The 22344-nt window shown below is 37.5% G+C and overlaps 1 protein-coding gene across 1 annotated transcript in view; it reads left to right on the top strand.

Moving 5' to 3' along the window:
• Positions 1–221: 221 nt before the first annotated feature.
• The window catches only part of LOC140925405 (uncharacterized), a 23970-nt gene continuing 1847 nt past the window's right edge, over positions 222–22344 (top strand). Inside the window, exons 1-3 of the mRNA XM_073375375.1 lie at positions 222–262; positions 2738–2860; positions 21782–22344. The exon at positions 21782–22344 is cut by the window's right edge and continues 1847 nt beyond it. Coding sequence (XP_073231476.1) covers positions 222–262; positions 2738–2860; positions 21782–22344 — 727 coding nt within the window. The remainder of the gene's footprint in view (positions 263–2737; positions 2861–21781) is intronic.

Here is a 22344-nt window from a genome sequence, read left to right as displayed (position 1 = left end):
CATTGTATACAACGTACAGCTCATTATATCACCTTATAAGGCTATAAAATAAATTTTAAAAAGAGCTTACCCTTTGCCAGACAAAGCAAAAGTACGAAATTTGTAAATGGCATCAAAGCAACCCATTTTCTAAAGCACCAAGCAAAAAGAACACTTCCCGTTGATTACACAATGGCCTTTATTACCGCAGGTCAATTTTTCATTGCAGGCGCATAAGCAATATGGCGGAAGAAAGAGCTGTGGTTGATGTGGCCCTTCTGTCGTAATCTTTATGTCCAGAAAATGATAATCGTTGTCAATTTAAATATCAAAATGGGCATTAGGGTATTGGCCTTTTCAACAGCACCAAATCTGAGAAATAAGTCGCAGGCTGTGTTTTACCGCACCACTCAGTCCTTCTGAACGTTAATGGAATGTGCACTTTTGGACAGTTTTATGGCAGATATAATCCCGTGGAAACATAAGAATGTAAAGAGAAGGTTAGAATCTCCTATTGGGAAGTTTTTCTTGCAACTTCATTCAAAAGCACTGGGGAAATGTAACCAATCCTCATGAATTTTAGCATTATCGTAAGTCAGTAAAACGATCAGTTTGCAAATGGTGACCAGTAAAACCTCGGTATTTCTCTTAAACTATTGCAATACCCAGAAGTTTTATATACCAGAGCAAAAGACAATACCTCTGCGTAAATCATCAAGTATTTCACTTTACTTAAAGCTCTGCGAGAACTTTTTTATTTTTTTTTGAAAACTCAAGAAATTTGCATAATTTTTCTCATTAACATATATCATGTTAAATAATGCTGTGGAAAATTTAATAAAGAAGGGTCACACTGATTATGTTGTCATCGTTTAAGAGTGTATACTTAGTAGTTTGTGAGAATTTTGTTTCACCTGGATTGCTGAACAATTTGCCAGAAATATTGTCATTCAAAAAATCACAAAATTTGCACATATTTCAGTGTAGATTTGGCTGTTCAAGCGTACCCCCCCTGAAAAAAAGAAAAGAAAGAAGCTTGAACAAAACTAATACCATATCTACCTATACTTCACCAAGTTATGCCTATATGGAAAGTTTGAGCCAATTCTGTGATGTGCACTGTAGCACCTTTTGCATGGTTTTCTCATGGATAGCCTCTTAAATTACAACCCACTCGCCATAGAGTCCTCCAGTAGCTGAGTCATCTCAGAACGCGGAGGGTCGTGAGTTCGAATCTCATCCGTTAGTAGAGCTCGGAAATTTTTCTGAGCTTTCTGATCGTAGATTTCTTTTTCTTCCACATCATCAAAGAAACTGTATCTTGGAATGATTTACTTTAGTTTCACTCTGCAAGTTGGCTCTTTGAAGGATGTGTAAGTGTCGTAAAATGGCAGAGGGTTGTTAGGACTGCTTGCATCGCAGCTGATGTCAACAACAATACTTAGAGACCTCTTAATACAAAAACATGGACCATGTTGATGATACTGCAAAGCAATAATGTTGCTCAGTTGTAACAGCTAAAACATCGGACAAAACCTTAAAAGACACATGACAATTATAGGAAAATACCTATTTTTTGCTCTCGTCCTGACAAAGTTGCTAACCATCGCCAACTGAAAGACCACTTTCCCCAACCTCGTCCCCAGGGCGCTTTTCCCTGGCGCCCCACCTCCAAAGCCAGGGAAAAGCGCCCTGCGGACGAAGTTACATTTTCTCCTCCCTTCTTGCAATGTTGTTTATAGTAACACAGTTTTACAGGAAGTAACATCCATCAAGGATTCTTACAAGAAGAAAGCAAAGATGACAACGGAAGTTCTTACCTCAATGGAAAATGTTAAGTGTAACGAGGTGGCAGGTGCAATCTATGCGTTTCCGAGGATAACACTTCCAAACTGAAAGCTATCGAGCCAGCCAAGGTATCATGTCTTGTTTCCGGTCCTGATTTCTAGTGCCACACTGCAGAATACTGTCAGTAATGGATATCCTAAGCGTGCGGTATATCCGGAACCCGGGAAATTTTTTCTTGTAGACTGATCCGGAATCAGTTCAGGAGTTTGAAATTCGGAATTCAGACCCGGTTGTTCATAAGATGGATAGCGCTATCCACCGGATAAATTCACTATCCAGTGGATAGGTATGAGGGAAACCAATTGCACTATCCACTGGATAGGGATTTATCCGGTGGATGGCGTTATCCACCTTTTGAACAGCTGCGGACTGCTCTATATATGAAGCCCGGAATCTCGCTAACGACTGGAATCTGCAATCCAAGTTTCATGGACAAGGAACACTGAATCCAGTACCCGCCATCCGGGATCTACAGCATAAAATCCGGAACCCACAACGTGCGATCCAGAAGCCAAGATTCTCGTTAATGCACCTTATATTAGAAGAATGCCAACCCTTTTCCCGCTGTGTCAGTTTTCATAAAAGGCGTTCTTCGGTTAGAAAAAGTGAAAAGGACGCTATATATGATCCTTTCTTATTCAGGCTGCTGACAATGTCCCGCGAAAGTTAAAATTTCACTTTCTCAACTTTCTATATTTCATTGCTAAATTCCATATGTCGTATCGATCTAGTAACAGCTCCCAGTCAAGGTTTCATCGAGGGATTCTTTGAAATACAGATACTCCGCTCACAAGGAAAGTATGTATGTGGTCTGTTTGGTGAGCAAAGTGAAAGGGATTTTGGTGGACAAAAGTAATGTGTCGATATTTTTTGAGTTTACTGAGTTGTTTGTATTGTCATTGTTATTTAGGCCAAGGAAATTCCAGCAGACGAGTTTTACTGTTGCCAGGGGCTGGAGAAAACTGGAATTTACATGCATGATTCCTGGCCACGCTTTTGATATGAAAGGCAGCGGTAACAACTTTTACTACAGGTAAGATTTGAATTAACAAGGGCCATCAACTTCAGGTCGGAATTTTGATGATTTTAAAAACCTCTCTGTGATATCATTTGCGCCCTTGTGTCACAAGATTTTCGCAGGCTTGTCTAATATATTTAGATCGATTAGATTGACTGCACCTTTAAATTTGAAAGGACCCCTCTTTCCACCCAACCCCCCAAAATTCTGCCTTTGTACCACAGGAACACCAAATTAGAATGCGTTCTGACGAACGCAATAAGGGTATACACAGATAGGAACTTAGTGAAGGGCCTGCAACTGGGATAAAGTTGGTGTTTACAAAGAGAAGGGCTTACAACCGGGATTATACGGTATGGACAAGAGCTTAAACTTACGTGGGAAAGGGCATCCTAAAAGCGACTTGTCTGTAAAAGCGACGTTCTGTCAGCGTGTGAAAGTCTGATGAAATTGGACCAAGTTTTATCTCCACATTGTGGGTTAAAATAATTCAAAACGTTTTGATTTTTCAGACCCACTATCCATACGAAGGAAATAACTTAAAACGGTTTCAAGAAAGTAGGATCACTATTCTTCCTTCAGGGCCCGAAGTTAACTTTTTAGTGCACTTGCAAAGTTTTGCTAGTAAGAATTTTTTCCACTAGCAAACTGGTGAGACCACGAGCAAATTCTTTCCCTTTGAAATGTCAATGACCATATCTTATATCTGGTGTAATGAAAATGATAGCTCCAAAACCACGAGGAACAACAACAACACGCCAATGCGAATGTCTGGCACAGAGCCTCGGTGCAATACTGCTGGCCAGTGGCTAACAAAAAACGTGCTCTTCTCAACTCAGCGACCGCTGTTTATTTGCCTCAGATCTCGTCAACACGTTCGAACAGCTTTCTCCAAATGTTTGGGAGACATGGATGATTCTAACTCGCAAAGGTTTGCCAGTGGATATTTTTCTCACTCGCAGATTACCAAAATCACTCGCATTTTGCGAGTTTGCGAGCGTTAATTTCGAGCCTTGTTCCTTCTGAAGAGACGTTCGCTCCAATGTTTGAGCGACTAAGAACCTTTCACCAAGAATTCATGGCGCAGTTTAAGGACACGAACTGACAAGATGGATTTACTGGATTTGGTTTCCAGTGATGACAATATTCAATCCAGACTATTTGATATGTCTCCATCCTCATTTATCTGGGAAAGTTTTCTGATGTAAAATATATGTTTGAAGAAGCAAAACTCTAACTTGTTTACAAATTTCTATTTCTCGAGAAAGGCTAAATAGTTTTGATGACTCTTCATTCATCTATGATTTTCAAAGTTTTTCAATTGACTTCCCTTCCCAGATTTGGCTATATATTATCTCCCAAAAAAGACCCCGAAATGTTCAACAATAGTGGCAGAAAGAGTCTTGAATGTATCTGGTAAGCTGTATACAAATGTCCTTAACCACACAACGAGGAAAAACAACATTCTCATAATCCTCTCCTAAAATTGGCGCGGAAAAAAAAGACTTTTTTAACAAACTTCTGACTTTTCCCATCTTCAGGACACTGAAGTGTGCTTTTTCCATTTCAGCGTTTTTCCGGCCCATTCCTTGTGATATTCCAGACACAGATAAAAACGTAAAGAAATCCTGTTTATGTAAATAGCAACTTTATTGAAGTCCCTTTAAAATACTGATTTTACTAACAGCGGTATTTTACAATCAAAACAAGTCGCATTATTAAAGTAGATATCTCGTTGTAAAATAACAAATTAAGAACTAAACAATTTCTGCGCTTAATGTACATAATGGATATATTTCATGTTTTGCGACCACAATCATAATGACTAACTCTAAACAAGGAAATGTAAAGGATATCTTTTCATATTTTTGGAAGCATACTAAACGTAACGAAAAGATAAACAAGACTACTAACCGGCTATATATTTAGATGTGGTATTTGACAAAATACTGTGGCTCAACTCATCAATGGTTTAGATTTTGTTTTCCTTTATGTTGCGGTATGGTTATGTACGATTGAGAATCAGAGTTTAAAACAAAGCCGGGAAAAAAGCATTTGAACCAAGGAAAAAATTGCACCACAACATTTATTTACGGCCTTTTTATCGAACTTTAAAGGCCGCAACAATAGTATACAATCAACTAGTGTTTTTTTTTTTTATTTGAAGATGACGAAATCATTAGTTGATTTTCAAAACAAAGTACATTAAAGTGCATGAAGAGGAATATCTCGGGCATTTTGTCTTTGTTGACGTTTAAATAACAGCAGGAGAGCTTTCCTAAACTCTGGCATTCTGATTGTGTAAACGATGGGATTAACAAGCGAGTTCATAAAATATAGAATGAATAAAGAAAGGTCCAAACGTACTAATTTCTCGGAAGAAAGGAATTCCATGGTACTAGTCAAAGATTGAAATAGCAGAAAAATATAAACCGCATGTGGTAGCCACATCAGTAAGGATACGATAGTCATTATGAATAATGTTACGGTCAGTTTCCTTTGTCTGTTGGCTGCACCATGGTGCTGGGGATGCGCTCCACACAAAAATTTAACAACAATGGAAGAGTAAGAAACACAGATAACAAATAGACACAAACAACAGTATGATGACCATAAGTTAAAAAGATACGACCATTTCTTCTCATATTGCCCAAGTTTGAATTTGGTAGTTGATACCATTGCAGCTAAAACCCAGACAACAGCAATTGTTACCCCGTAGACCCACTTTTTGATGAGGCGATGCCTGAAGGGTCGAATTGTTGCATGCATCCGATCTATTGAAATGACTGCAATGTTTGTTAGAGAGGTCAGAGGAAACCAGGAGAAGAGAAAGTTAATTATCACATTCAGTTCCCGACTTAAGTTCATTTTCACAATGTCGCATGACAAAAGTGAGAAGAGTCGAAATGGATGAAGGTGAGAAAATCCTCCGACAAACATATCAGCTATGGTCAGGCTTATAACTAGGTACATGGCACGAGTACGAAGACTGCGGTTTTTTATAAAAAGAATGATTGATAGAAGGTTCACTGTTACTATAGCAACACACACGGTAAGGGTTACAGCAAACCAGGTGATGCACTCGGATGAAGATAATGGCATGACTTGTTTTCTTTTACTCCTTTTCGCTTCACCCTTTTACCCGTTCTCTTCTGTTGCTCGTCTACCTCTAGAGAGAATTTGAATTGAATAAAGTTTGATTACTTAGAAAAGAAAAGTAGGAGGTGAACAAACAGTAATGAAGATACATGAATAATAATTCGACGAATTAGGAAGCTCACCTTTAACTTAAAGGTTTTCAAATTGCCTTCACAAAAGCTGAAGTGAAACCCCTTGTTTTCACCTGTGGAAAAAATATCAGTGACGTTTGAGAGCAGATTAGGAGAAATTGGTTGACTAAAAGTTGAGGGCATTAAATTTCGTTTCAGCGCTGAATGTTTTTAAAACTAATCAACCGTCTACTCAGCGCTCGTTCACCTAGGTATAAAGAATAATAATTATAATTATTATAATGGTGGTGGTTTATTTACAGCATTTCCAAAGAAAATGGCTCTACTTCTGCTGATAAAATATATTATAGTATATCTAAACGATTTTTGGAAAACAAACCTAACGAAATTTGCAGTCATTTGACTGAAAAGGCGTCAAAAGGCAGTTTTCTTAAGCCCGAGAACGGCTCCAAAATCACAGTAACGAAGGAAAAGGAAAGGAGAAAAAGAAAGAGCGAGGAGATCAGGAAAGGAGGAGAAGAAAAAAAAGCAATGGTTGTAGTCTTAGGTTTTATAATGGGCTACTTTGGATATAGTTTTTGGCCGAAAAAAACTGTTGGACGGAAAAGGTTCATTTGACGATAACGTTTTCAAAAATCCGGCTAGATATATATACAGCTTAAAACATTATGTTATTACATCAGGAGCAAAACATGTTACTGGTAAAATGCAAAGGGTACTACCAACTAACTAGTTAACTAACAATCCAACTGTGTCTAAAATTGTCTTTGAATCTATTACATTAATACTTTTTTAACATTTTTATTTCGTTCTTTAAAAATATTGAAGGTCTGTTTGGTACTGATAGGGAGTAATTGATCACCAAAATGAAACTGTGACTATCATTTCAGTTAACCCTTCTAAGACAATCAAATGTCGATAGTGAGACCGGAAAAAAATAGATGTTTCATGCATACTCTTCGTGAATAATTTCACTCGGTTAAAGGAGCTGAAATTTCTCATGAAAATATGACTGAAGAGGGCCTTAAGTCGCGGCTTAACTCGGACAATCCTTGTATTTAACATTTTCCATTGCAAGTATTTTTAGGTGAGTATATATTATAGTAAGGAGGAGAGAAACGTCGCTCTACAACCCGCCCACCATATCCGACGCCGGCTCTCTCCAAAATTTACTCAAAAAACCATTTAAGGATATCTTTAAGATTGTTGTTTTAAAAAGCAGCTCTACAAATGCGTTCTAGGAAACTCTATAAAATTTGTATCTGTTTGGTCATCCTTGGGTTTCTTCAGCCGATGCGAATTTATTAGCGCTTTACTTTTTCGAAAATCTTTGATGCCATTAAGTATACAGAAACTCAACGTTTTCCGATGTACATCTTTCCGTTACTGATTTTAAAGCCCAAAATTTATTATAAGTAGTCCATTTTTGCGAAAGATGACCAAATATGGAAAGACAAGTGAAAAGTGAAAATCCCATTCCCAGCTTCAATCATAGAAGTTAATAGACTGAAAACTTCGAAAAACTGAGATGATTCATCTATGAATTTTTAACTTTCTTCGAGCTATAGAAATCTCTAGATAATATGTGCTTCTTCGAACAGCTATTTCACAGAAACCAGTCGTTGGGTGCCCCAAGCGACCACATGAAAAGACTGAAGGTCCACTAGATGTGCTAAATATAGGACTTTGGTTAAACATTCGATTCTTAAGGATTAGTATAATAAACATTGCAGGTAAAACCCAGACAAAAGCAGCAATTGTTACCCCGTAGACACACTTTTTAATGAGGCGATGCATAAGGGCTGTATAGGGACGAATTGTTGCATACATCTGATCCAATGAAATTACTGCAATGTGTAAGAGAGGTCAGAGGAAACCAGACGAAGAGAAAGCCAGTTGTTAATGTCAGTTCCAGGGTAAAGTGCGGAAATTGCACAATGTCGCATAAGTAGAGTAAGGTTACAAATAAAGAAAAGTGAGAAAATCCTCCTCAGTTACGGTCAGGTTTATAACTAGGTACATGGCACGAGTGCGAAGACTGCGTTTTTTTTTATAAAAAGAATGATTGATAGAAGGTTCACTGTTACTATAGCAACAGACACGGTAAGCTGAATACAGCGAGCCAGGTGATGCACTAGGATGATATCATGGCTTGTTATTTTTTCGCTTCACACTTTTAACTCCTTTTTTCTCTCTGTTGCTCGTCTACCTTTCAGAAGAATTTGAAAAAAATTTCAATTAAGAACGTGAAGAAAGAAGGTTGATATTAGTTTCACAAAAAAAATCACTAATGGAGATACATTGAGGCGCTGATCGACAGTATCGGTTGCTGGATCAAACGATTTAGTTTTTATTCCGCATGCGTCTCTGCTGAAACAAAGGAAGTTTAATGGAGTTTTCCTGTTTTGTAAGCTATAAAAGTTATCATAAAAAGGGAACTCTTGATTTTAAACAGCGAATGGTCAAGGAACTTTCAGAGCTACTGCTAGCAATAAATCATAGTTTTTCTATGTTGATGCAAACTATACATGAACAATTATACGAAAGAACTAAGATCATCGTAGTTATAGACACAACTGCAAAAGGCTTTCTTTTCCCAACTGCAAAAGTTGTGTCTACAACTGCGATGATCTTCTTTCATATGATTCTTCACCCCGCAGTTCTCATATATGATTTTCATATATTTTGATAACTTTATACGTAAACAATTTCACTCGGTTAACGGAACTGAAATTTCTCATACGAAAATATGAAGAGAGCCTAAGTCGCTTTCGGCTGGCTAATCCCTGTATTTAAACATTGCGAGCATTTATGTGTAGGCATATATAGTGAGGAGCGAGAGAAAGTAACATGGCGCTGCTTGACAACACACCATACCCCGGCCTTCTCAAAAATCCTATTATAATCATTTTAGGATATCTTTTTAGACTTTTTTAAAGCTTTGCAAATGCTTTATAAGAAGCACTATAAGATTTTTAACCGTTTTGTAATTCAAGAGAGCTCCTTAGTCTATATATGCGAATTTAATATCTCCTTCTTATTACTGTTCCAAAAATTAGTCTTTAATGCTTTTATATCAGTAGTTTACTGAAAACTCAACATTTTGCGATACCTCTGTCCGTTACTGTTTCCAAGACCAAAAACTTTAGTAGTCCTTTTTATAATTAGGAATGATGATAAAACCTGGGGAGTGAAAGGTGAAAAACGAACTTCAGAAAATCGTAGAAAAATTAATGGACTTAAGGTGATTCCTTAGTAAAAGACCGTAACATAGATTGTAGATGAAAATAGTCAACCGAACTTCTTGTCATGTTAGCTCCATATATATTTTTTTATGTTACGCAGCTTGCGTCAAATGAATTTGCCACCATTTACTTTAAAACTCAATCTTCAATGTTTTTTGTCTTGTAACTCCAATACGGGTCGCAACAAGTTCTTCCGCCAAATTAATAAAACCTTACGACTTAACGAAGGAAATTAGGTCTGACGTCTATAGTGAGCTCGACAGCAGCTTATATGGCAATATACAGTGGAACCTAGATATAACAATGGGCTAAGGGACTTGCAAAATGTGCAATATAACGAGCTTTAGATATATAAAAGTTCTTTCCAAATACTTCAGTTAGTAAGAGTGCTCTTATAGCTCTCAAAATGCGCGCGTTCAAAGCTCAACTTTTTCCGATACCTCTTTCCGTTATTGTTTCAGAAAGCCGAAAGTTCCAGTAGTCCTTCAAGTTTACGAATGATGACTAAACCTGGGAAAAGAAAGGTAAAAACCCAAACTCAGTTAATCGTAGAAACATAGTAAACATTAACAGTCTGAATTCCAAAAACTGAGACAAACAATGGAACATTCATCTACGAATTATAAACCTATCTCGAGCTATAGGAATCTATAGACAATACTGAGTTTCTTTGAACAGATATTCTACAGAAAAAAGTCTTTGTGTGCCTCTACCACATGAAAAGATCTGAAGGTCCTCTGAATGTTTGCACCAGTGGTCTAAGAAGGACTTAGGTGAAATATCCGGTTCTTACGGTCAAACCAGGTCAAGGGTTCCCGTCGCAAGCGAACTAATGAATTCATTAATGGAAAAATGATTTCGTTTGTTGATTCAATAATCCATTCATAAAATGAATAATCCAACAGTCAAATTGGACCTCGATTCAATAATTAAATGTTGATTTGGTTTATGAACAAAATCTACCTGAGACAGACCGCAAACGCAAAGAAACTAACAAAGGCCGGGGATCGAAATCCACCATGGCCAATCATCGCACATACACTGACCTCAGTTTGACTATCGTGTTTTCTAAGAGGTCAGGTCCGTTGCACTGATTACTGGAGCAAAATGGCGTACACGTAACAGTTTGTTTGGGTTTGAACTTCACAATTCGCCAGCACTCGACTCTTATAAAAAAAGAAGAAAAAAACGTGTAGTTTTTCAAAAAACAGTAATCGAACCAACATTCGATTATGGAATCGAGGCTAAATATGAATATTCGATTGTTCATTTTATGAATGGATTATTGAATCAACAAACGAAATCATTTTTTCGTTAATGAATTTGTTGGTTCGTCAGCGACGGGGAACGATTCACCTGGTTTGACTGTAAAGAAATACTCAATTGTATGATACCAAAGTTAAAACTTTTTTGTTTTCCTTCTTTTAAATAACTAACCTTTCACAAAATGCTTTGCTGGATGTCTCCTCTGATAAAGCCATCGGAAAAATATGCATCTATATTTGAAAAATTAATCATCAGTTAGGCTTGTAAAAGGCATCTGCGTTGGACAGTGTTACTCCGGCGAAGAATAATATTCCGGTCTTAAATTATCTACACATGACTGTTTTGGGAAATATTGCACTAAAGAGTGAGCTAACCTTGAATAATATCCTTTGCTCATCATCTTCCGCTTAATATATCTACCCCCATATTTTTTTAATTAGAACTTTGTTCGTCAATCAGCCCAAAAAACGGGGGCACCCAACGTCAATTTTCGGAAAATATCTGTTCGGAAGACGATTTGAGATCCAGAATTTCCGGAACATTTGTTGTAAAATTTCTTGCTTCCCTGCCTCTCCTAGGATTTTCGAACATCTAAAAAATGGTATAATTGCCCATTTTTAACGGATTTTTACCACAAAAACGTCGCCTGGAAATTTCGGGAGCCTTTTTTCTGGCTGAAATTTTTGAAAAGTTAAGTTTTGATATCTATAATTTTCGGCAGGTTTCGCTTGTGCAAAGGCTTCCCAGCAGTCGCAAAACACACAGCCAAAGACGCAAGAGGTAACACCGTTGAGACCATCCGAAGAATGGCGCAGTCGTGATCAGTCCGCTCTACTCAGTGTCACGTTTTATTGCAAGAGTACACACGACCTGTAAATCACTATCCGTAATAATTTAACATTCTCCAAACAAAACTAACGAGCTGGGCCCAGCGTGATACAGCATTGCAGAAAAACATTACATTCACGGACTAAAGAAAATCGCTGAGTTATTCAGATCCTGAAGAGTACTCCCTATAGATTGTCCCCCTGGGTGGACATTCTTAGGTGATAACAACAACAAGGAATGAATAAAACCATCTTTGTTCAGCTGTCCCCAGCTGGTAGGAAAAAGCCTTCAGAGGGCAAGGTATGTATTACAATGTAACAATAACAAGCTGCATGTCATGTAGTAATACATGCAAGCAACTGCTGACATAGTTTAGGATGTCCTGCTAGGCGGTACTATTTCCTTAAATAATACAAGCCAAAAGGACAAGGCATTTTTTACGATAAAAAAACATTCCTGTTTAGTTACCCTGGCCTTTTGGAAACCAAAAGAATGACCGTTTAGCAATAAAAAACCCAGATATGATATACCTCCTAACAAATGTTGCTAAAACTCAGGATGTCCCGCTGGACGGTACCATTTTCTGCGGTAATACCGGCCAAAAGGACAGGGCCACTTTTATGAAAAAAAATATTCCTATACAGTTATCCTAAGCAGTTCGGGAGTATGCCAGTTTTGGAAGAAGTGGTGACGTCATGATTCCACTGTTCTGCTAAAAACACGCAAAAATGGGAAAAAATAATCGCAAGAAACAAGGGAGCTTTTCTCAAAGCCTGTTCCAGGTCTCCTCGTTCAATATCCGGGACTTCCGAGCTAGCAGTACCGATGAAGAAGCCTTCTCCTTGCTTTTTGAATGTCAAGGGAAGTTTCCTTCGACATTTCGGTAGTTAAAAGCGACAGTTTTCAAATGGCCTTCGACGCCGCCGCCGACATCTTGACGGGCATCGAATGTAAGTAGATGACTTTATGTTTAGTTTTCAGTATCTTGCCGAATTTTTACGAAATCAAGACTAATTTTCCTCAAAACTACAACGTGTAAGTGTGTTCAGGCAAAGTTTCATCGATGGCGACAACCTAGTAAAAATGGCAACCACACATTGAAAATTGCCAACGGACAGGAAGGGTTACTGATATTGATGGGTATGCCTTAGTCCGTCTATGTAGGTATTTAGGTATTTAGGTATTTTATTTATTTGCCACACGATTACGATAATTACAAAAAGATGCCAAAAGAAAAAAATGTAGGAAGAGATGGCGAGGAGGCCTAAAAGAAACTATAGAGCTTATGTTAATTAGGCCTCCTCAATTATAATTTTTCGAAGATAGTATAAAAATTACGGCGACGGATACAACATAATATGAGGTGAAAAATTAAACTAATCAATATTACGGAAGTTTACAAATGTTGAATATTAAAAGGCTTTTTCCCAAAATTTTTGTTGGAGTATACTAATAATTATTACAAATAAATGCCTTAAGTGCTCTTTTAAAGGAGAAAGGTGAGGAAGCGTTGATGATGTTGGTGTTTAAGGTGTTGTAAAATTTAGGTCCTTGATAAAAAACGGAAAATTCAGTTGGTTCGAGTACGACAGAAAGGCAGACGAAATTTACACGAGTTTCTTGTATTATACGAATGAATTTGACTTTGTAAGGTAAATTTACAATGAAATTTTAAAGGTAGAGTATGGTTTTGATAGGAGTACATGAATAAGCCTAGTTGTATTAAGTATATATCATGAAATTTTAAGATACCAAGATTTTGAAAGATTGGATCAGTATGTGCATCGAAAGTTGTTTTAGCTATAGTTCTGATCACTCGTTTCTGTAAAATCTCAAGACGAATAAGGTTAGTTCTGTAAGTAGTGGCCCAAACTAAGTTGCAATAAAAAAGGTATGGATAGACTAGAGAAAAATATAGTGTTCGTAAGGTTTTCGTGGATAAATAGAAACTGGATTTACGAATAATTCCTGTGCATTTAGAAACTTTATTGGCGACATGTGAGATTTCAGATTTCCAATTTAAATTTTCATCCATGATTACTCCCAAGAAAACTGTTTCTTTTACTTGATCAATTTTTTGATTATTAATTAAAAGTTGAATAGTTTGATTTGTACGCTTTTGAGATGGTTTAAATACAATGAATTTGGTTTTTTTCAAGTTTAATGAAAGCCTGTTATAGCTCTAAACCATATTGACAACTTATTTAGCTCAGCGTTCAGTATATTAGTAAGGCAGTCTTTATCCTTGTGAGACACAAATACGTTTGTATCATCAGCAAATAATATCAGTTGTAATATTGTTGACGTGTTGATTATATCGTTGATAGTTGTAGTTTTAGTTATAATCGATCAAGTCTCTTTTTGTTGTGTTCACCGGCAATGTATGCGAATCTCATCTAGAAATCACTTTATAGATCCAGATCATGTGTGTGGAATGAGTTTTAAATCGGTGTGAGTAGGTTCTTATATTGATTTCTTTTATTTTGATCAGGATGTCCGTCCAAAATGATGACAAACATCTGGAGATATTACAAACATGCTGTCGCGTTTGTGCCAAAAAGAGCTGGGAAAAGGAACAAAGAAGACAAAATGCTAAATATCTTCAAAACGACATATTTGTGCTCTGAGGGCAAAATGTTGCTTTAGATTCGCCTTATGTTCCACTGTAATAAAAAATTTAATGTCATGACAGTGGAGGCTTGTTTATGTTCAATCCCTCACATCAAATAATGTTTATACTTTACAAATGCCAAATGCATAATATGTTCAGACCCTGTGCTGTGCAAAAGGTCAGTCTGAAACAGGAAAAATGCCACACTCTCTCCCAACAATCCCTGTGTATGAGCAATAAGCCCACATTTTGTGTCATAATATCAAATATGTTTGTATTTTAATAAATCCTAAATTATGACTCATTGAAAATGATACATAAAAATCGAAAACAGTGATACGGAAAGAATTAACTGAAAGCTAACCATGGTAAATAAGTGTTTAACCCTAAACAGCACTTAATCATAACCCTAACCTCAACCTAAACCTTAATCAGTAAAATGAGTGCTCAACCTTAATCTGTAAAATTTGCAGTTTTTACTTGTTTTTACTTTTTTTTTGCTGATGGTCCCTATGACTTGCATAGCTCCCTTGCTCGCAGTTTATGTTAGGACCCAAAATAGAATGTTTATTTACAAAAAACAAAATGTAACAATAACTAACTTTTATTCTATCTTTACTCTGATATGTGAGCTTTGTTTTCTTGAAAGTGCTTTTCAATAGAAACATGGAGAACTATGAAAACGAACTTTGGAAAACTTATGTTGTGTCCATGCCAAGTGCAGTAATCATTATTATTTTGGGCCAACCATGTTTAATAGAATTGTTTGAGGGTCCCCACAGAGGAGACTTGGAGAAAAGTGCTCCTCAAGTTACAATGCCTTTGGTTTGAAGGCAACCCCAGAGTTAAAAACAATAATTTAGTATTATTTGGATGTAACATCAAATCCCATATAAGAGGATATTTTATAACAAACCATAACCTTGTTGATCTCTGGTAGGCTTTTGTACATTATGCTAGCATTTTTTCGAGCATTTTAGTGAGGCAAAAGCATTGAGCATTATTCGAGCATTTTAGTGGCATTTTCCCCGGAAAATTAATTTTTCCGAGAAAATAATGCCCCATGAGCTCCTGCTTTTTTGAACGAAATGAAGACTAGAATTCAAAATTCACAAAAAACCTAATACAGCTGGTTTTTTTGGCTGTATTTATGAACTTGTACACGTTGTCGTTGTTACTTACAACACTTGCACGTTTTTGTAAGTGTTAACTTTGAAATTAATTTTAAAAAACCATTTGTATAATGAGCATTATTCGAGCATTTTAGTGACTTTTTTGGCGAGACCGAGCATTTTAGTGGGAAAAATGGAGCATTAAGGTGGAGCAATTTAGTAGGGAAGCAAAAGCTCTGGCCTCTGGTCAAATCCGGTGGACTACAAGACTATAGGTGGTTTTCACGGTACGTTATCGCCGCCATGCTGGTGGACGGTAAACAAAAGATCGCTCATTAGCTCGCTTTGTTTGTCCACCAGCATTTGTTCATTTCACCATTGTTATTTGTGTCTCCCGAGATTGCATGAAAACTACCTATTGTATCCCATTTTAATCAATAGATCCAAAAACATGTAACAGGCATTCTTAGTTTTCTAGTATGTATGTTAAATTCTAAAGAGTCTCTTGCATTTGTTAAGCTTGAGCAAATAATCAGTGAACTTCAGAAAGTGGAATAAGTGAAAGCAATAGGTTTTTTTGAAACGGGAAAAAAATGATCAGGGATTATAAGTAAGATTTTCACGGTGGGTTTTCAAGAAGAAAACGCGGGCACAATACCCTCAGAAATCCCTTGTAAACCTGTTGTTTACCTGGACGGAACCGCTTCAGGACATAAACCAACAGAACATCATGTTCGAAAAAACACATATATTTTACTCACAAAAGACTCGCTTGCACCAAAACAATAACCTGAATTACAGCCGTCTTCTCCGGCCAGTCGCCCAGGAGAGAAAGAGAAGCAACGGGAAATTTTCAATAAACTTACTCTTAGCAAACATAAGGAAATAAATTATAGAACAACTCACTTTTTTAGTTGTCTCCAAAGCATTCTTTTTTCTTATAATATAAATATTAATAAAAATAAATATGCACAAACTTGTTAGCGTGCCTACCTATTTTCGATGTACTGGTTACATACGCAGTGAGTACGTAGTGCCCACTAAGCGCGCGATAAGCGAAGAACGATAGCGCAAGAATGGTTACTCCCTGTCCTCAAGGTATTTCCCAATTCATAGTAACGAAAAGACAAATAAAAGGCTCGATGAAACAAGAATAAACGGGAATTTTGGTCAATACTCTTTCCTCTCCCTTGTCCGCCATTTTGCATGTTTTGAAAATGACCATCGCCATGGTGATCATGTTATGGTTGGTGACGTAGACCATTGTTTTCGCTTCTTCCAAAACTGGTATACTCCCGAACTGCTAAGCTTTCTCGATCTAATCTCCAAGCAAGCGAGACTGAATACCGCTGTAAGCGCGTTCTTGTCTCTTATCAAATCATGGCACGTTCCCTAAATAAAGGCCCCAAGGGAGTGTCTCGTTTCTTGTCTAGGATTACTCTGACTTATCGTGCGGCTTCGGTTTGCTTCATGTCCCCAAGACAATAACCCCCGTAGTCAAGTATTAGGTGGATAAGTGAGTTGTAAAACAAACTTCTCAGCTTTCAGTCACAGAAATGTATCTGTCACGATGGTCGGTTGCTAGGGCTTTTCCTCCCGCAACTTCGTAAATTCAATTTTTGGCTCACAGAGCAGTATTTTATATTCCAAATGAAGCAAGACATTAAAACATCTTAATTAGAGAAAAATTTTCTTAAAATTTCTACTATTGTAAAGGTATTTTGACGTTTCTTGAAAGTATGACGTCATAAGTGACGCCTATTTTTAGTAACAACATTAAAAACTTGCAAATCAGTGTTCAAAACATTACAGACATTTTTGCTACACAAAAAGAATATGTATAGTGAAAACCCCACCTCAATCGGATAAAATGGCGTAAAGTTACAGGTAGTAAAAGAAATCAAATTTCCCCCCACATGACCATATATGGTCAAAATTAGGGGGATTTTAAACGCGAGAACAATGAATGTGTTGTAACAGGAGCAAGGAAAAAGTTGCATAAAATCGAAATTGTAGTTTTTTCTACTTACTTTTTTTTACTTATGTGCTGCTATGACGCGTTTACGTCACGAAATACGTCATTGTGACGTCAAAATGACGTATTTCGAGACGAAAAACGTGTCATAGAACCACATACCCTAAGTAGAAAAAACTACAATTTTGATTTTAAGTAACTTTGTCCTTGCGCCTATTCCAATACATTCAATGTTCTCGCGTTTAAAATACGCCTAATTATGACCATATATGGTCATTTGGGGGAAATTTAAATTTCTTTAATTAGCCGTAACTTTACTCCTTTTTATCCGATTGAGATGGGGTTTTCACTAGAAATCATAGAATTCTATACAGAAAACTAAAGTAAAATTTTTACCATTTCTTTCCTGAATTTTTGCTCGGGAGCCAAATTTGGACATCATTTATGACGTCACAACAGAAGTCACATGGGATGAAAGAAAAACCAATAAACAGGTAATTTATCAAACTACTTCCCTGCCAAGTTTCGTCACATTCGATGCTTTCTACTTCTGTCTATGGTCTAATACTCTCAGTTTTGAGAGGCATTGGGAGGAAAAGCCCTAGCAACCGACAACCGTGGTTCTTTTCAAAAGGCGAAGTCGCTTTCCTTATTCGATACCGTTGTTTAACAGTTGTCTATCTTTATGCCCGGTAGTTTAGTATCGGCTACAGAATCAAGCTGAACCTCAACTGTTCTCACATTAAGATTTCTGCCGTTCAAGCAGTTAGCCCCAAACTTATGCTGTAGACAATCGCTTGCAGGGACGAGAATCATCAGCAAACGCAAACGCAAACACAACTTACATATGAGCTTCTGGGAACGAAAACTCGAACTTACCCTATGTGGAAGACGAGCTCAGAGCACTAGCCTAATCACCAATTAACCGACTTCTGCTTCAGCCACGAACACTGAGATACACTTTAGAAAATAAAAGTAGTTGATTATGTAACTGAAAAGGAAGCAGCGTACTTACCACGGAAACTGCGAGGTACTGTTCTCTGTGACGCAACCAGTAGTCAAATGAAAGTTATGCTGCTTGTTAGCTCTAATCAATGGTCAATGTTCTGTACGAGTCATAGCACCGTTAGCCTGCGAACAGCAGACGCATTTCCGGTCGTCGCTTCTCTCCCTACTAAAAATAGCGTCTACGAACCCGAGCGGCAAAACGATTTCCGTGACGCAAAACCTTTTGTTTTGATGTTGGCCTATCAGATCAAAGGATAGAATACAGCTCGAGTGACTCCTCGCGACCTCGCGCGCTGGAGTGTCTTGGATTTCGGCGAGATTTACTAAATACACCTTGGAACATGAATTTCCTGACCATAACAAGTTTCCCTGCGACGTTGAATGCTGACGTCTTTATGAAGCAACTGCTTCTTAATCTGTGTATGTGATGTGGGTTTCGCTTTGTAAAATACGGTAGTACGTGCATTAAACAAAACCCGGACAAATAAAATCATCTCTACAGCGAAAGGAAAGTAACTCGCGCTAAGACTTATTCATTTCAATTTAACCAGCGCTGACAAAAGGTGGTGAATCAATTATACAGACACATCCTTGACTGATTCAGAAATCTCTGACAATCGCTCGTCAATAATATCGCCACAACACAATGATCTGAAATATTATAAACCTGGGCCAAACCAAGCGTGAAATAAATAGTTACAGCAGTAAATTGATCATAGTCGAGATGACATTTCAGCTACGACCCTTCGACTCATCTTGATCTTATAAAAATTACTGAAATTAAAACCTTGAAAAGAACATGTATTTAAAGAAAGATAAGAACAAATATAAAATGCTTTCGATTTGATCAAAGTTCTGTCTGAACCAAGAAGCACCCACGCATGGGAAATCAATTACCACACGTACTAGCTTTCAAAGATAAAGGATATCTACTAAAAAATATCTAAAGCGACACACGACAAGCTATCGAAGAGTTCTCCAAAGCATACTTTCCTGCTAGGAACCAGAAAGGAACAGAAGCAACAAACGGCATGATGCGTCTACTGTCATTAGGACATTTATCGTTTCAAATATGATCAAAACAACTAGGTGTGATAAATCATTGACTCCGTAGGCAAATAGATAAAACATGTCCTCTAATCTTTTCTTCAATATGAATCCTCTTGATGCTTGTTTCCTCAATCAGTCCTACAATCCTGGCAAATTAACTTTCGTAAACGTGTCGTTCTGAGAAAAAAGGGCGGCTATACACAAGCTACGTCGTCCTTTCAATTTCGACTTGTAAACATATCCACCGCACACGACCTTGCGAGAAGTCTCGCGAGTTAGTTCCTTGATTTTAACAGCTAAACCTTGATTGGCTAAAAAGGTTTTACGTCACGGAAATCGCTTTGCCGCTCGGGTCTGCAGACGCTATTTTCGGAAGAAGAGAATCGACGACCGGAGATGCGTCTGCTGTTTGCAGGCTACACATTCCAATGAGTTTAGAAAAAGACTCGTCATCCATGTTCACTGAACTGGGAATGGATCCGAATGACGCAGGTGTTTTGTAGGAATAAACTTCCTTTGTGGAAACAATCATATCGCTGGGCCGAAAAGTCCCAAGTACATATTTACTGAACGACTTGCCATGTCATTGACTTATTCTAGTTTTGGCTTTAAACTAGGGGTTTTTCCTACTCATAATTCCGAATAGATTGGCATCTCTGCGGTAGCAGTCACCTGAGTTTAATTTTTTTAGCCAGTTGCATAAATCTCAACGTGAGACACACCAGCTAATCCCTATTTCAAACAGTACAAATTATTAGCTAGAAATGCTCCACTTTTTTCAAAACTCTTAAATAATTTTATCTCGTTCCAAATGCGCATACTTCTTCAGTTTTCAAAGAACTGGCAAAAGTAAATAGAAATAATTTCTATTTACTTTTGCCATCTGCTGAAAAACGACTCATCTTTTCCACAACCTTATCCCGAGCTTTTAATACGTATACGCCGATGGAATGCAGACGAAAGCGGGTTTAAAACGATCAAAAAAGGACTAAATTCCCTCCAACTACTAGAAAGTACAGCGGGAAGCGGCCAGAGAAGTCAGAGAAAGCGTTTCGTCGTGCAGAGAAGATCTGGAAAAGGTACTTGGTCGTGGATTACTGAATTGGGGGAAATTAAAATGAGGGATTCGTTCGAGAAGCAATATCGTATGATGTCCTGACGGTGGCGGATGACCGTCGAGTTAGAGACTCGGGCATTCACGTAGTTGATTCAGCTGTACGGTGATGCCTTTCAGTCCTTCTCAATTTTCTAAACATCAGCCGAAGCGGGGTAAGTCTATTTTGGGTTCCTTTGTATCACCTTCAAATGGATACATATGATTATTTTAGCACAAAAACGTGTTAAGGTCGACACCAATCACTCGATCGTTTTTTAAATTCTCAATAACTGCTAATTGTGTAAAAGTGTAATGTTCATGGAGAATGTTGATAGAGATCACTTTTTATTAAGCCTAATGGCACTGAAACAGTTCTGTTCAGTCACAGTTTAGTTTTTAAGTGTGGATCGTAGTGGATATTTTTACACTGATTAAATCTGTGAAGTTAATTGTTTTAAGGGTATGAGGAGTGTAACCAAATAAATGAGATATTTTTAGGCTGTGGCTCTGTGAGAATTTTGTTCTCCAGGTGTCTCAGACGGAAATAAAAAATAGCTTTATTTTAAGACATTGTTTAAGTATTTAGTTCCCAGTATTGCATCGTGTTGCTCAAGTGCTCTTTCAAATATTGCAAGTGTTTCGCTTACATTTGAATTTAAACCCATCCAGATCCAGTGAACCCTTTAAAACTAACGCGTCAATGTAAAAGTTTTTGCATAAGTCAGTTTCCGTTTGGCGGATATTGTTAGTTCTGGCCTTGAATGAAGATTCCATGAAAAGGTTGCGTTTACATAAAATTATGAAGATCTTGTAAGCACGAATTGAAATATATGAAATGATTCATAAATTGTTTTGAACTGCGGATGAAGGTATGAAATTGAACATGATCATCGCACACTTAAAAAAAACACTCCTGTTTAGTTGCCCTGGCCTTTTGGAAACCAAAAGAATGACCGTTTAGCAATAAAAAACCCAGATATGATATACCTCCTAACAAATGTTGCTAAAACTCAGGATGTCCCGCTGGACGGTACCATTTTCTGCGGTAATACCGGCCAAAAGGACATGGCCACTTTTATGAATAAAATATTCCTATACAGTTATCCTAAGCTTGTAGAAACCTACAGAAATCAAGTTCTACAACACCGTTCAACAATAAAAACCCCAGATATGATATACCTCCTAACAAATGTGCTAAATCCAGTCCTACAACACAGTTTAACAACAAAAGCTAGAGGTGATGTACATGCCAACAAATGTTGCTATAATTTAGGATGTCCCGTTGGACGGAACTATATTTTTTTCGGTAATACCGGCCAGCGGGACAAGACAAATTAATAAGATATTTCTAAAAGGATTGCTTACTATACAGGAACAAGAACTCTTCAAAAGTCACAATAGACGCAAAACGCGTCAACAATACCGTAAAACACGCTTCTCTGGCGATAAATTGGCTGTCAGTTTTCACCACGCTTGAGCCGCCATATTGGATTTTCGTCTTCGGAACCTATATAGTGTCAGGATCTTAGCCATCTATCGTCCACCTGATAATTCCTCTTTCAATCGATTTTTTGAGGAATTCTCACATCTACTTGAATCTGTAACTGTGGAGTCTTCTGATCGAGTCCTAATTACTGGTGACTTTAACTTGCATTTGGATTGTCAAGATGATGTAAATGCCAAACGTTTTACTGACATCTTGGAATCTTTTGACCTTAAACAACGTGTCTGTGCTGGGACTCATCGCAATGGCCATACTCTTGACTTACTTATAAATAAGTCTGATGAAAACATACTCAATAATATCAAAGTCTATGATCCTAACATCTCTGATCATTCGGCGGTAATGTGTGATGTCTCCATAAGAAAGCCCCAGTTTAGGAAGGAAGTTATCTTCTATCGGAAGCTTCGGTCTCTTGACATGGAGTCGTTTCTTAGTGATGTTGCTGACTGCCCTCTCGTCATTGACCCATCCAGCGATCTCGATCATCTAGTTCAACAGTATGACACCTTATTAAGATCAATAATGGACAAGCATGCTCCTGTCAAGCGCCGAGTTGTTACTATTAGGCCTGCCG

This window comes from Porites lutea, chromosome 2 (genome assembly GCF_958299795.1).
Source record: "Porites lutea chromosome 2, jaPorLute2.1, whole genome shotgun sequence".
NCBI classification, from domain to species: Eukaryota; Metazoa; Cnidaria; class Anthozoa; order Scleractinia; family Poritidae; genus Porites; species Porites lutea.
This window is presented reverse-complemented; position numbering and strand designations above follow the sequence as displayed.